At 47.6% G+C, this 16,352-nt stretch overlaps 1 protein-coding gene across 2 annotated transcripts in view; it reads left to right on the top strand.

The window, feature by feature from the left end:
* Positions 1-232: 232 nt before the first annotated feature.
* The window catches only part of VPS13A (vacuolar protein sorting 13 homolog A), a 195,267-nt gene continuing 179,147 nt past the window's right edge, over positions 233-16,352 (top strand). For both annotated transcript variants that reach the window (XM_066617808.1, XM_066617807.1), the window contains exon 1: positions 233-444. In XM_066617808.1, coding sequence (XP_066473905.1) covers positions 345-444 — 100 coding nt within the window. In that variant the 5' untranslated portion in view covers positions 233-344. The remainder of the gene's footprint in view (positions 445-16,352) is intronic.

Raw genomic sequence — 16,352 nt, 5'->3', positions numbered from 1 at the left:
GTGCTGACAGGGACGGTGAAGGGTGGCAGGAAGGACGACGGTTTAACCGACGCGCCAGTCTCGCGCGACGAAGGCGGCCCCCTCAGAGAGCAAGCGCGCGCCCCGCTTAGCGAGTCACCTACTTAGTATAGCGACGGAGGCGGCGTGACGTAGCCGCAGCTTGACAGGGGAGATCAGCTCGCCGCTGGGAAGCCGAGCGGCTGTTGAGCGCATGCGCAGTTCGCAGGGCGAGTCTGGGCGGTCCACGCTGAGGTGGCCGGTCGCCACCCTGTTTGGCGCGGCGGGCTCTCCTCCCTGAGCCGCGGCCAGGGCGAAGCGACGCTCGAAGGAGCGCGGGGGCGAGGATGGTGTTCGAGTCGGTGGTCGTGGACGTCCTGAACCGCTTCCTGGGCGACTACGTGGTGAACCTGGACAGCTCCCAGCTCTCGCTTGGCATCTGGGGAGGTAGGCGCGCCGCCCGCTCGGCCCCGGCCTCTGAGGGGCTCCGCCTCCCGCATGTGTCCCTGTCCCTCCGCGTCTGGCTGCGAGCCGGAGCGGGGAGGGGGAGTGTGAACTGAGGGAGCGGCCCTGTCCGCAGTTTCCTGGGAGGAAGCCCCGTGGACTCTAATGGGACGCACTTCTGAGTGGACCCGCCCAGGCTCGGGTTCTCCATGGACCTGCCTGGCTGCCAGGGGCCCCTCGCGGAGAGGGAGAGACCTCTGGTGACTCCCTGGCAGTGGCGCGTCCTGGTCACATGGACCGCGTTTGGCGTGCCCTGTCTCGGCCTCTCATCTGCTCCAGCTGCGCCCTCTTCGCGAGCGCGTTCTAGAGGCTCGCTGCTGGTGCCTGGGGAAGACGCGGGGAATGGGCTTGTTCCTGAAGGGGGGCAAAGAGCAGAGAGACAGAGAGTTTTAGGGATTTAAAATGTCCTTTTCCTCTCTCCCTTGTTGCATTTGGGCAGAGTTCATGGGTGTGGCAGAAACGGAGTGTGTTTGTGTGTGAGAGACAGAATGTGAGTGTGTGTGACAGAGAGTGTGTTTGTGAGAGAGTGCATGGGTGTGTGAGTGAAAAAGAGAGTGTTCCCCCCTTGCTTCTCAATGAAACTAAAAGAAACTGGCATTTGTATTTCACCATTCCTGTATAATATATACCAGGGGTGTCAAACATTAGGCCCGGGGGCCAGATGCAGTCCCTGGAAGCTTTTTATCCGGCCCTCAGGTTCTCAGCTGCTGGGGTGTTACTACTATAAGGGCAGCCCACATGAAAATTGGGCTTTCCCAAATCTTGAAATATGATCCAGATTTGCGTACTTTCTCTTCTGTCATTTGCAGTTAATGAGTTTCTGTATGAGAACAGGGTCTGATTTCTGGCCATTAGTTGCCTAATGATGTCACTTTCTGCTTATTGACATCACTTCTGGCCCTCAACTGGAGCCCTGAATACTAACTTCGGCCCTCTGTAGGAAACGAGTTTGACACCCCTGTTACATACTATTCCATTTGTTTTGTGGCACTCAACTATAATGTTTTGGGGGAGATGTTTGCTGTGCTGGTTCTCATATGTTTAAAAAGTAGGAGACATTCAGTATTTAAAGTTTATGTGATTGGTCATGCTGTAAATGAGTGCCTTTTTTTAAAGAAAACGCTTTTAATTGGCTCATTGCTGTGCTCCAGTTATGCTTATCTGAAACTGCAGTCTTGCGTGTAGTTTTCTGAGAGTAAGCCCCACTGCATGCAGTGGGACTTGTTTCTGTGTAGGTATGCATGGGATTGCACTGTTAGTGTTCAGTTATTTACCAAAGAAAGCACTTGTTATTATGAGTATAGGATCCAAAAATGACCAAGGCCACTTCACAGATTGAAATTGTAATCTGTGAACTTGTGGCTTTGCTTAAAAAAAAAAAATTAGATGTTCATTACATACAGCAAGCATTTGGCTTTCTACTCCATGTATTCATTGTATACATCATTTAAAGAAATCCACATGGCTGCTGTAGATGTTTCAGTTTTGTTTGACGTGTGCTACAGCTTTGTAATATGCTCTTTCATAAAATGCTGTGTGTAGTATAAAGAATCCCTGTAATGAAAGTAGTCAAACAGGTTTCCCCTGCTGACTATTTATTGCATAGTTTCTTTCTTTGTACTGTATTTAGATTGCTTTGCTTCTATATTTCAGAAAGACTTGTTTTTAAGCAGACAAAAACAGGTGAACCACCACCTGCTTCAATTCCAGCAGTAGAATTGAATTGAATTCACCACCCTCCCTGTCCACTCCATCAGCCCCTCCCAAGCAGATCTAATCAGCTGTGGTGGCCAAGGGTTGAACAGACAAGCATATGGTTTCATACTCGAAGAAATGCCCTTCACTCATGGACAGTTGTCTAAGTGGGGCTGGTGCAGTGCTGGGCTCCGCTTTATCTGGCTCATGTGGTGTGTATTAGGGTTCTCAGATACAGTTGGGGGAAGGTATTTGTGCACCCTCAGTCTTCTTCCCTGGCCTTGGCTCTTTAGCAAGTCACTGGCAGCTGCCCTGCTCAAACTAGTGCGTCCCCGAGTCTCCTCATCGACCTGCATAAGGTGTAAGGCCCCCTTACAGGTCGTGCCTTGTCCTCCCCCCTTCTAAGCCCAAATTGTGTCCTATACCAACCACCTGATTCTCCCCTCCCCCCCCCCATTTTCCCATCCTTGCCATTGGCTCCTGTCTCACTCAGCCCAAGCGAGAGGTCTCTGGTATTCCACTGCCTCAGCTGCCCCCTGGCACAGCACAGCAGCAGGGTTGGAAGCGTCTTTTGGTGGCCCACCCAGATCCATCTGAGGCCGAATGTTGCATCCCAGCAGGCACTGTGTCAGCTGAGCCAGTGGCTAGCCTGGCCTGCTGTGGTTGGGCAGTGGTGTGGCCTGGGCATGCATTCCAGCCTTTGGGTGGAGAGGGAGGCCAGAGAAGGACACCAAGGGATGGTCTTGTGGCACACAACTGAGGTAGGGCCGTCGTTTCCTGGACAACAGCAGTAGTAGAGAAGAAAGCCATCTTGGCAGCCAACATCACTACAGAGTAGGCTCTAAGATGAACTCTAAACCATGTATGGTCAGTCTTGGCATAAGTTTTCCACCACTATCACTCTAGCTGTTTGCCATGCCACTTCACCATCCACAGCTTTTGAGTAAACCAAGGAACTGCTCCCACTCTGTGACTAGGCAGAGAACACTAAGGAGCAATCTGATCCAAATCTCTGGTCATCTCCTCACTCCAGAGGTCAGCCAGGGCACAGGTTGAGTCACAAACTCTGGTAATGGGAAAATCCCCCAGAGCCCTTAGGAATCCCTGCAGATTCATCAGTCTCTGGGGTTGGACTATACCAGGGCTGTCCAAAGTTTTTGGTAGGAGGGCCACATTGTCTCTCTGTGTTGGGGACACTGTGTTGGGGGCCGGGGCTGGGGGGGGAAAGAGTTAATTTACAGTTAAAATTTGAATAAATTTACATAAGTTTACATAAATGAATATATTAAAGATGAACTTATATGAATGAATGAAGGTCTTGCAATAGCTCAACGCCTCTAAAAGGCCTTGCACAAAGCAAGGCTGGCCTTTCCTTTGCTGCTGCTACTGCATCACAGACGTGAAACAACTAGCAGTGGAGGGAGCCTTCATCCCACAGCTAATGTGAGAGGTCAAACAGTTGCCCTCACTCTGAGAGCAGTTGCGTCAGGCCAGTGTGGGCTCCAACGAAGCTCCAGAGGCCCAGAGGCTCATTGGAGACTGGGGGCTCCCTGAGGGCTGCATTGAGAGGCCTTGAGGGCTGCAAGTGGCCCCAGGGCCGTGGTTTGGGCACCCTTGGACTATACAGTGTGGTCCCCCACCACTGCAGAGTGGAAGGACTGCAATAAGCTTATATCCCATCAGAAAGTGATCTGTCTCACAAAGGAGTGATCTTGATCTCCACATCCAGATCAACATCCATCTGCCCAGCAGTAAATAGCAGGTCCAGTGTGTGTTCCACATTACGTATTGGAGCAGATTTATTCTGAGACAGACTGATCATTGGCACGGCAGCCATGAAATCCTGAGCTGCAACTGTCTCCATGGTCGTTAAAGTCCCCCAGCACAGAAGTTCAGTATAGGGCTATAGGCAAGTTCAGTATAGGACTATAGGCAGTCCTATAGTATAAGACTGCAGAGACAGTCCTTAACAATTTCTTCTGTAGTGTGAAGGGCTGAGGAACTGTGCCTTCTCTGAAACTCCACCATGGGACTGAGTAGGAGGCTTGTTTATGATAATCATCTAATTAGCTAGGGATCTTCTCCCTAGAGCAGCTACTTGTTCTTTTGGAGTGTAGATTCTGCAGCTGTTTTATTTGTAGTTCTCAGTGATGTCATGAATTCTTGAAAGTATTCTGGAATCTGAATTTTTCCATAGGAAACTGGGAGAGTTTGTTTCATGACTCTTGGTGATTCTCTGATGGTGCAGTATGTTATGACTGAATATAATAGAGGAAAGCATATTGTGATAGCAAAAATGCTCCTGGTGCCAATGCTAAGGCCTACACTGGCCTACTAGTGCAAAATTCTAGTGGAACACCCAATTAAGCAAGTAAGCTCCTGCCAGGTGGCAGGAGAGTGAGGGGAAGGTGGAATGGAGACAGGGAGGGACTGTAATGGAGTGGGGGTGGAGATGGGTAGGTTGGGCCTGGGAGGGGGTAGGAACAGTGTCTGTATCCTGTACACTTTCCTGGACCCGATTCCTAAGAAAGGGCTGCTCTGACTTGGGGCATTCCATGGATTCAGATGTGGGGTTGAGTGATTTTGCTGGCACATGCCCATGTAGTCCCAGAATCCAGATCAGGAGATGTGAATTATTGAATTCACATTACAGTTCAATTCTAGACTAGTCAGGTCTCATATAGAATATTCTAGTTGTGGGCACCATGTTTTAAGAAGGACAGTGATAAGCTGCAGTGGGTTCAAAGGAGTGCAGCAATTGTTGTGAGGGGGCTGGAAACCAGGTTTTATGAGGAACAGTTCAAAGCATTTGGTATGGTTAGCCTGAAGAAGACTTAGGGGAGATATAACAATTGTTTTCAAGTATTTAAAAGGGAAGGGGAAGGGGAAGTGGTGTTCCTTAGTGGAAGGGGAAGATTAGTCCATTTGGCTTTTGAGAGTAAACCAGAACAAATGGGTTGAAATTAAAGGGAAATTTAGGCTATCATTGAAAGGAAACCTATCTGGAAGTGGAAGTCTTCCTCATGCAGAAGTGGGGTCTCTCCCTCATTGGGAGTGTCAGTGTTTCTCTAGCAGTTGCCTGCACTGAGTTGTCCCTTCCAACTTGAACGTTCTGTGATTACAGTCGACCCAGTGAACCCCCACTTTACAGTAGTAATCAGTTCCATGTATTATGAAAGTATTTAATGTGGACCCAATATTGCATTGTGTTTTTTTTGTAATTTGTTCCAACACCTTAGAACTTGAAATTTTTACCTCAGAACTAACCTATTTTCCTTTCCAAAGGGTGCCTACTCTGGTCTCTAGAGGCCATGGTCATCAATTTACACAGTGTAGTAGTTACAAAACAAAAATTGTAGGGCTATATTGTTCGCTCCATTCACACAGTCACAATTATAAAAATTCAGCTACCGGCTGAGACACTACTTAATAGGCTTGTGTTTATATCTGCGTTCACATCTGCTGTATCCTTTCCTCCATACACACAGCAGTGTTAAAAATGCCACTATTGTCAGATGCTACCAAACGCTTGCATTTGCATTGCTGATTTGCTTATCTGTCATCCATGAGGACCTGTTGACAGCAGTTGTGAGCCCATTGTACATTGAATAACATTGAATAGTGAACCTTTTTTTACTATGGCAAGGCCATTCTGAAGTGATTTGATTGTAAAGTGAACCCGTTGTATTGTGAAAATCCACTGTATAAGAAATTGGTAAGATACCAGTAAAAAAAGAGACCTGGTTGGACATGGCAGGAGGAGTTAGTCTCTCTGAACTCTGTCCTCCAGGTTTTCAGGTGTTGCAGCAGCCAAGATTGCAGGGACGGGGAGGGGGAGTTGCAATGGTCTATCGTGAGTCCATCTCCCTTGCCAGGTGCCCTGTCCAGCAGTTTGCTGGGTTCGAGTGCCTGCATGTTGTGTTGAGAGGACCGGACAGGATTGGGATTCTGTTGGTGTACCGTCCGCCCTGCTGCCCAACAGTCTCCCTGCCTGAGCTGACTGGGGTGATCTCGGGGGTGGCATTGGAGGCCCCCCGCCTATTAGTGCTGGGGGACTTCAATGTGCATGCCGAGGCACCTGCGTCAGGTGCAGCTCAGGATTTCATGGCCGCCATGACAACCATGGGCCTGTCCCAGAAGATCTTGGCCCCAACACATACTGCAGGACACGTGCTGGACCTGGTGTTTACAGCTGGGCATGGGGGCAGTGATCTGGACGTAGAGGAGATCAAGATCACTCCGTTGTCATGGACAGATCACTTCCTGGTAAGGTTTAGGCTTGTTGCGACTTCCTACCTCCGCAGAGGCGGGGGACCGTTTTCTATGGTCCGCCCCCGGAGGCTAATGGATCCTGAAGGTTTCCTGAGGGCTCTGGGGGATTTCCCCACTGCCAAGACTGGCGTCTCATCTGAGGCCCTGGTTGACCTCTGGAATGGGGAAATGACCAGGGCAGTGGATGAGATTGCTCCGGAGCGACCTCTGCCACGTCGCAGACTCGGAGCGGCTCCTTGGTTCACTGAGGAGCTGCGAAGGATGAAGCGGCAGGGCAGGCGTCTAGAGCGACGGTGGCAGAAAACTCGGGATGAATCCGACCGGACACGGAGTAGAGCCCATTACAGAGCCTATTCCGTGGCGGTGGTAGCAGCGAAGAGATCGTTCTTCTCTGCTACCATTGCGTCTGCTGACAACCGTCCGGCAGAGCTGTTCCGTGTGGTGCGGGGCCTCCTCCATCAGGCCCCCCCAGTAGACCAGGAGGAATACACGGTCAGCCGCTGTGACGTGTTTGCGCAACATTTTGCAGATAAAATCGATCGTATTCGTCACAACTTGGATGCCACATTGACAGTGTCTGACGATGTCCCCTTGGCAACTGCTTGTCCTGTGTTGTGGGATTCTTTTCAGCTTGTACAGCCTGAGGATGTGGACAGACTCCTTTGGAGTGTGAGGCCATCTGCCTGCCTGCTCGACCCTTGCCCAGCTTGGTTGATAAGAGCTGCCCGGGGTGGGCTGGCTGAGTGGACAGGGAGGGTGGTCAACTCTTCCTTGATGGAGGGGACGTTACCACTCGCTTTGAAACGGGCGGTGGTTCGCCCCCTCCTGAAGAAGCCCTCCCTGGATTCCACTGTGTTGGATAACTACCGGCCAGTCTCCAACATCCCGTTTCTGGGCAAGGTAATTGAGCGGGTGGTGGCATCCCAACTCCAGAGGGTCTTGGATGAAGCGGATTATCTGGATCCTTTTCAATCTGGCTTCAGGCCGGGCTTTGGGACGGAAACCGCCTTGGTCGCCTTGGTGGATGACCTACGCCGGGGACTGGACAGGGGGAGTGCGTCCCTGTTGGTCCTGCTGGACCTCTCAGCGGCTTTCGATACCATCGACCATGGTATCCTTCTGGGCCGATTGGCCGAGTTGGGAGCTGGAGGCACTGTTTTGCGGTGGTTCCGCTCCTACTTGGAGGGTCGATCCCAGATGGTGGTGCTGGGGGATGCCTGTTCGACACCCTGGCCCTTGAGATGCGGGGTGCCACAGGGCTCAATTCTGTCCCCCATGCTATTTAACATCTACATGAAACCGCTGGGAGAGGTCATCCGGGGGTTTGGAGTGGGGTGCCATCAATATGCTGATGACACCCAACTCTATCTCTCCTTTCCTCCAGACTCCAGGGTGGCGGTTGAGGACCTGGAGCGCTGTCTGGAGGCAGTGAGGATCTGGATGGGGGCTAACAAGCTGAAATTAAATCCGGATAAGACAGAGGCTCTCCTGGTTAGGAAATCCTCGATGCAGGTGCTGGACTATCGGCTTGCCCTGAATGGGGTTGCACTCCCTCTGAAGGAGCAGGTCCGCAGCTTGGGGGTCCACCTGGACTCGCAGCTGCTCCTGGATTCCCAGGTGGCGGCTGTGGCTAGGGGGGCCTTCGCTCAGCTTCGGCTGGTGCGCCAGCTGCGGCCGTACTTGGATCGTGCAGACCTGGCCACGGTGATCCATGCCTCAGTGACATCGAGATTAGATTACTGTAACGCACTCTATGTGGGGCTGCCCTTGAAGACGGTTCGGAAATTGCAACTAGTGCAGAATGCGGCGGCCCGTGTGGTTACTGGAGGTAGGCGGTTCGACCCTGTCAGTCCGCTTCTCCAGCGGCTGCACTGGCTGCCCATTTGTTTCCGGGCCCAATTCAAGGTGCTGGTATTGACCTTTAAAGTCCTATACTGCTCTGGACCAGGGTATCTTAGAGATCGCCTGCTCCCGTACAATCCGGCTCGCCCTCTCAGGTCATCAGAGAAGGCCTTTTTACAAGTGCCGCCGCCTAGGGAGGTACGTGGGGCGGCTGCAAGAAATAGGGCCTTCTCAGTAGTGGCACCAACGCTATGGAACTCCCTTCCCCTTGACTTAAGAATGGCTCCCTCTCTTGAGACCTTTCGGCAAGGCCTGAAGACCCTTCTGTTTAAACAGGCCTTCTGAGTTCTTGGCCTTTTAACATCTTTTTAACATCTTTTAATATTTTTTTACAGGCCTGATTCTTTTATGACTTGCTGCTGCTCTATGCTCTTTTTACCTATTTTTACTCTGACTGCTGTTTTTAGTATGTGTTAATATGTTTTTATTTGCTTTTAAATTGTTTTTAATATGTTGTAAGCCGCCTTGAGTCCCTTCGGGGAGAAAGGCGGGGTAGAAATAAAGTTATTATTATTATTATTAAAAGATGTCATTGGAGCTTTTTAACTGGAGAGGAGAACAAATACATTAAACATTTTAAGATACGAGTAGTTTGCTTGTCAAGCACACTAAGAAATTCTCTGTCTTGCCGTTACTGGTTCAGAGTGAGTTATAGAATGGCTTTAATGGACAGCCTCTCTTCTAGTACACCCTCCATGCTATCATAATGACTGCTATTTCTTTTTTCTCTTAACTGAAAAACAAAACTAGGCTCTTAAACATGAAGTACTATTCTCCATAAATGTATTTTGTACCATGCACAATGGAAGGAAACAATTGTGTTTGTACAGAACCTTGAGTCTGTTGCTTTTTGATCAAAAAGAAAAACAAAGATTTGCAAGCTTATAATGTCACTGCACAGGAGCCCTGGGTAAATAAATAAAAGGGAGGAAATTTTAAGACTTTTTATGGAGCTACTGGTACCAAAATAGGTTGAATCATGTGCATGACTACACTGCTCAAACAATAAAGGGAACACTTAAACAACACATCCGAGATCTGAATGAACGAAATATTCCTATTAAATACTTTGTTCCTGACATAGTTGAATGTGCTGACAACAAAATCACACAACAGTCATCAATGGAAATCACATTTATCAACGCATGGAGGTCTGGGTTTGGTGTCATACTCAAAATTGAAGTGGAAAAACACACTAAAGGCTGATCCAACTTCGATGTAATGTCCATAAAGCAAGTCAAATGAGGCTCAGTAGTGTGTGTGGCCTCTACGTGCCTGTATGACCTCCCTACAACGCCTGGGCATGCTCCTGATGAGGTGGCGGATAGTCTCCTGAGGGATCGCCTCCCAGACCTGGACTAAAGCATTCGCCAACTCCTGGACAGTCTGTGGTGCAACGTGGCGCTGGTAGATGGAGCGAGGCATGATGTCCCAGATGTGCTCAATTGGATTCAGGTCTGGGGAACGGGTGGGCCAGTCTATAGCATCAATGCGTTCATCTTGCAGGAACTGCTGACACACTCCAGCCACATGAGGAATTGTCCTGCATTGGAGGAACCCAGGGCCAACCGCGCCAGCATATGGTCTCACAAGGGGTCTGAGGATCTCATCTCGGTACCTAATGGCAGTCAGGCTACCTCTGGCGAGCACATGGAGGGCTGTGCGGCCCCCCAAAGAAATGCTACCCCACACCATTACTGACCCACTGCCAAACCGGTCATGCTGGAGGATGTTGCAGGCAGCAGAACGTTCTCCCTGCCGTCTCCAGACTCTGTCACGTCTGTCACATGTGCTCAGTGTGAACCTGCTTTCATCTGTGAAGAGCGCAGGGCTCCAGTGGTGAGGTTGCCAATCTTGGTGTTCTCTGGCAAATGCCAAATGTCCTGCATAGTGTCGGGCTGTCAGCACAACCCCCACCTGTGGATGTCGGGCCCTCATACCGCCCTCATGGAGTCTGTTTCTGACTGTTTGAGCAGACACATGCACATTTGTGTACTGCTGGAGGTCATTTTGCAGGGCTCTGGCAATGCTCCTCCTGTTCCTCCTGGCACGAAGGCGGAGGTAGCGGTCCTGATGCTGGGTTGTTGCCCACCTACGGCCTCCTCCACGTCTCCTGGTGTACTGGCCTGTCTCCTGGTAGCACCTCCATGCTCTGGACACTACACTGACAGACACAGCAAACCTTCTTGCCACAGCTTGCATTGATGTGCCATCCTGGATGAGCTGCACTATCTGAGCCACTTGTGTGGGTTGCAGACTCCGCCTCATGCTGCCACTAGAGTGACAGTACCGCCAGCATTCAAAGGTCACCCAAACATCACCCAGAAAGCATAGGGACTGTGAAGTGGTCTGTGGTCACCACCTGCAGAACCACTCCTTTATTGGGGGTGTCTTGTTACTTGCCTATGATTTCCACCTGTTGTTTACTCCATTTGTGCAACAGCATGTGAACTTGATTGTCAATTGGTGTGGCTTCCTAGGTGGACAGTTTGATTTCACAGAAGTGTGATTGACTTGGAGTGACATTGTGTTGTTTAAGTGTTCCCTTTATTGTTTTGAGCAGTGTATTTCAGCAGGTTGTCCTTTCTTATATCTTTGTCTTACCTATGTGGGGATTAATGATCTGTTGTGAGTGTTTGATTCCTATGAAATATTTTTTGGTTATAGTGTGCTCTGTGGAGCTGTTAATTAGAAAAAAAATGCAATATGTGTTTCCCATGAAGTTGTGTCTGGACTAGTTGTGATTTTCTACCAAAGTGAATGTTTTTAGCCCATTCCTATCTTTCTGTCTTGCCATAGAATTCAGCTGTGCCAAAACAGTGTGTGCTGTATGCAGCACAGGGGGCTATTGGGAGGTTTAGGAAAGGTGAGCAAAAACATTTCTCCTTACCCTTCCATAAGCCGCATAATAGTGAGTAACATCAGAACTGTGCTAGCTCTTTAACTGGTGGAGATAAAGGGGTTGTCGACTGGCTTCAGAGGGGATAGCATCTGGCACAGTCACTTGTTCTGGGTACCACCACCTCCAACATGCCCCCAGCCCTCCCCGATCCACTTCAGCCCATCCACCTTACTGACTTATCAATGTAGGCAGGGTTCCTCTTCATCACTACTGTGTGCAGGGTCCTCCCTGTTGTCAGTGGCCTGGAAGTGCACAGGTATGTGCACTTCTGGATTAGAGTTGATGATGCTGTAAAGTACATTCTGTTGCTGATACATTAATTCTGGCAACAGTAGCATCTCATAGGATTGGGCCTTTTATAAGATAAATCTGCAAGCTATGTCCCTGGATTTAAATTTGAGCCTTTCAACATGTAAACAAACCTTTGAGTGGAATGTGCTTACTATATCTTTTTTAAAAATAGGCATTATATAATACTTGTTATAGTGGTAAATAGGCAATACAGATGTTCTCCACAAAAGAAGATAGAAGTGCTGATATGTCTAATGATTCTGCCAGGACATGGGAATTTATTCTTAATTGAAGCTGCACATTATCCAAATACAGGTATATCTGTTCAATCAGAGTTTTAAACATGGTGACAATAGGGTTGTGTTAGATTGCAGAGGTGTCAAATTCATTTCATGCCATGGGTTGAATAGCATTCATGATGCCTGCTGAGGGTTGAAAGTGAAGTAGTTAAGCCATTTCTCCTTAACGTTGCATATATGCAACAGGGACCAAATGTGTGCACCAGTGGGCCAGGCAAAAATTGTTCAAGCCGAAAGTGGTTTTATTAAGGAGGTCGTGATCAGAAATCACTTTTTTCTCACTAGGAACTAATTAGCTGCAAATGACAGAAAAGCAAGTATGCAGATCTTAATAATATTTTCAAGATAGAGGAGAACCCAGTTACCATGCGGACTGCCCTTTCAGCAGTGAAACCTCAGCACAGCTCAGCAGCTGATTATGGTACTGGGAGAGCCCAAGGGCCGGATGAAACTGTTCTGTGTATGAGCTGCATCCTGTCCACTGGCCTTTTGTCACATAATTGGAGAGGTGGTAATAACGTTTTCCTCCCAAGAACCTTAAGAATTGTATTTGGTGTGGATACTGAGGTTCATACCACACATGCAATTATTCTAATGCAGGGGTGCCCAAACCCCGGCCCTGGGGCCCCTTATGGCCCTTGAGGCCTCTCAATGCAGCCCTAAGGGAGCCCCCAGTCTCCAATGAACCTCTGGCCCTCCGGAGATTTGTTGGAGCCTACACTGGCCCGATGCAACTGCTTTCAGTGTGAGGGCGACTGTTTGACCTCTCGCGTGAGCTGTGGGATGAGGGCTCTCTCCACTGCTTGTTGTTTCATGTCTGTGATACAGTAGCAGTAGCAAAGGAAAGGCCAGCCTTGCTTTATGCAAGGCCTTTTATAGGCCTTGAGCTATTATAAGACCTTCATTCATTCATATAAATTCATCTTTAATATATTCATTTATGTAAACTTATGTAAATTTATTCAAATTTTAAATGTAAATTAATTCTTTTTTCCCCTCCCCCCCCCGACAGTGTCAGAGAGAGGATGTGGCTCTCCTGCCAAAAATTTTGGACACCCCTGTTCTAATGCAAAATGCATCTGTCCATGGGAGTCGCCCCATGTAGAATGCTCATTGCAACCTGGGGGTATCTTCATGGCAAAAGCTACTCTAGTCCCTTCTCCTGTGCTGCCAGTCATCTGTCAAACTTCCTGTGTCTGCAGGTATCCCAGCAGCACTTGCTCACTGAAAGGGGTGGGAGTTCCTCCCTGAGGGCTTGCCTCTCTGAGGCAGAAAACCTCCTAGTCCAGATGCTTCACATGGCACACCAGTCCCAACTTTCACAGGGAAGTTTTCCCCCCTCATTCTTAAGTTCTGTCTTTACCCAGGAAGACAGGGTCCCTCAAGCTGGGAACTTCTCTTCAAAAATTGTCTCTCTCCTCCCTGGCTTTGACAGGAGCCTCACCCAACAACAATAACAGTAGTATTTATATACCGATTTTCAACAAAAAGTTCACAAAGCAGTTTACAGAAAAACCGTACAGAGAAATTCACCCCTGAATTTATTGACAGTGCCACTAATTGATTGTGGTCATCAAGGGCTACCAACCAACCCTGGCCAAAGCCAGAAAGGGGAGCCATTTAGTTACATTAAATGAAATCAATCTGAACAACTCATTGAATGGCAGTCAGTCAAGTGCATCACTATGTTTTTAACCCACACTTCAATTTATGGGAACCACAACAAGACCATTTGCAGTAAAGAATGGGAGAGACATGGGCAAAAGAAGGAAAGTGGGGTAGTGGTGAAATGCACACATTGTACATTTGGCAAGTTGTAAAAACACTGCCAAAGGAGAAGGAGTTGTGGGTCACCCTGGCTAGAAACAAGGAAAGGAAGTGGTGGGCTGCTGGATTCATGCGATTTCTGTCCAAAGATCAGGGATGCTCTCTGCAGGTAAAGGAGCCGTGAGAAGCAGGTTCAATCAGCAGCTCAAATGAGGTTCTCTCATGGCCAAGGCTTTCTTTTTAAATAAGTTCACAGCTTTGTTACCTGTTTATAAGCAATTATAAATATGAAATAAAGATTTGGGACTCGTGGACTAAAAAAAAGCTACTTGGATATTCTGTGACAAAAAACTCATGGATGTCTCATGAGTAAGGAAAACACTAAGTAGCTACTCTTGCAAACTGTCTTGCAGCTGTCTTGCAAACTGCAGGAGTTCAGCCCTTTGCAGGGCAGTTAGCAGTATCTGATTTTTGAATAGCCTCAGGGCTTGAGGCAATTTGTTATCTGATCTTTCCCTTCCCTGTAATTTCATTGGAGGCTCTTCAGTACCCACCAGAAATTGGGTCATGACCCACCAAGTGGGTCCTAACCCACAGTTTGATCAATGCTGTCCTAATGTATAGCAAACAGCAAAATGTATGTACTAATGTATAGAAGAAAGTAACTGTGTTGATACATTGCTTAAGAAGCTGAAAAAAGTATGTTCTTTTCTTTTGTGTATTTTACCACATATAGCTTGCTTAAAATTGATCCATAGTGTTCACTGCAGCTTGAACCTCAATTTAGCCCTGTATTCATATATGCTCCTTCCTTGAACAGATCCAAGTCTCTGCCCACATTAATCAACTCTAAGTAGCTGGATTAGAATTATCTGGTAATCTCAATATGTTTATTAACAACCCAATCCTATTGGACTGTCCTGCTGGCAGAACTAGCATTCTAGTTCTGGCATTCTGGCATTCTGCCAGTACTAAGAGGCACTTGAACAACTCAACAACTTGTTGCAATTGGAACCAGGGCTGTGGGGTTGGAAGCAATTTTAGGTGGAGTCAGAGGCGGAGTTGAAGGTTTTGTGTACCATTTCCTCAGATCTGCTAGTTATAATCGTAGGTATACCATTACTGACCATATGATAACCAGAACAGCTGTGAGGTGACTTCACCACACTCAAAGAAGCATAGGTCAACATGAGTTGATGCTGTACCCTAACTGAGACCCTGTCGCCATCCTATCACTTTCTTTACACCAAACAGTAGTTACTGATGATTTGAAATAATCCCAGAGTAAAGCTAATAGATTTCTATTCCTTTTGAGCACTTTTTTTCTTTAGGGCTTGCTTTGCTAGCTACCAGAGTTCATGCGTATTACCAGCGCCACTCCTTCCCCAAGTATGAGGCAGAATGTCGCTATGATCACTTCTGAACTTGGCATGGTTGGGGTTATGCTCAGTCTTAAAACTGTCAGCGTTGGCAATATTTCTGGTCTCTACTTCAAGTAGCAAACGCAGCAGTCTAGTCATGACTAGACTACACTCTAGTCATTACTATCAGTATTGGTTAGTATTGGTTGGTTGAGGCTTGGAGTTGACAAGAATTTAGAAAAGTTCAATATTTAGAGGATGATAATAATCTTGGAAGGAAACATAAAATTGACAACAGGAATTAAATGTTGGGGGCAAAAATATCCTACGTTTTTTTGTAGAGTCCAGAATTTATCTAAATCCTTTTAGAATGCAAAAATAGTTATTTTTGCCAGTTGTGTCAACAAAGTAGTCTCAACAGCTTGCCTGTCTGGAAATGTGGTTTAATCAACATGTCACAATAACCTGATGATGTCAAGTCAAACAGAACCCTTATTAATAAAATACAGATTGAAAGTACAGATTGTACTGTACAGATCTGTACAGAATGTACAGATTGAAAGTACATGCACATGTTGTGTGCATGTGTGTGATTTTTTTATTTTTTTTGGCCACACCTGATTTGAGCCAAGAATTGTTCCTTGTAATGCCTCAGACTCGAGTCAAAAGTGATTTTACAGCAGATCGGAAAGAGTCGCAATGGCTGCTCATTATGAGTTGCAAGTTGACTCAGGTCAGGGGGTTGGAGACTCACGAATCTACTCGGGACTCCGGCACTTTGCTGGTAGATAGTTGTACATTTTTATAATTAGAGTAGCAACTCTGAATTATTATTATTATTAACAGTATTTATATATCGCTTTTCAACGGAAAGTTCACAAAGCGGTTTACAGAGAAAATCAAACAAACAACTAATGGCTCCCTGTCCCAAAAGGGCTCACAATCTAAAAAGATGCAAAAGAACAGCAGCACCAAGACAGCCACGAGAAACGACAGTGCTGGACTGAGGAGGGCCACTTACTCTCCCCCCCCCCCCGCTAAATAAAAGAAGAGCACCCAACTTAAAAAGTGCCTCTTACCCATTTAGCAGGGGTTACTGATTACTTGCAATCAGGTAATTAGGCACTAAATGGGAGTAGAAGATCACCAAGTTGGATCTGCAGATGGTATCTGTACTGGTTTATCAGACTCTGGCCTTTGGTATTAAGCCATAATATTAAAAGAAAATCTAGCAATCAGGGGCTTGGATGGTGTTGGGTTATCAGGAGTATCAGACTATCAGGCGGTACTGTCCTGCCCTTGATGGTCCCCAGATCAACTATCCCAGTTATTACAGTGACGAGGTTCCTGCACACTTTACAT

The sequence above is a fragment of the Tiliqua scincoides genome, chromosome 2 (genome assembly GCF_035046505.1).
Source record: "Tiliqua scincoides isolate rTilSci1 chromosome 2, rTilSci1.hap2, whole genome shotgun sequence".
In the NCBI taxonomy this organism is placed as follows: domain Eukaryota; kingdom Metazoa; phylum Chordata; class Lepidosauria; order Squamata; family Scincidae; genus Tiliqua; species Tiliqua scincoides.
This window is presented reverse-complemented; position numbering and strand designations above follow the sequence as displayed.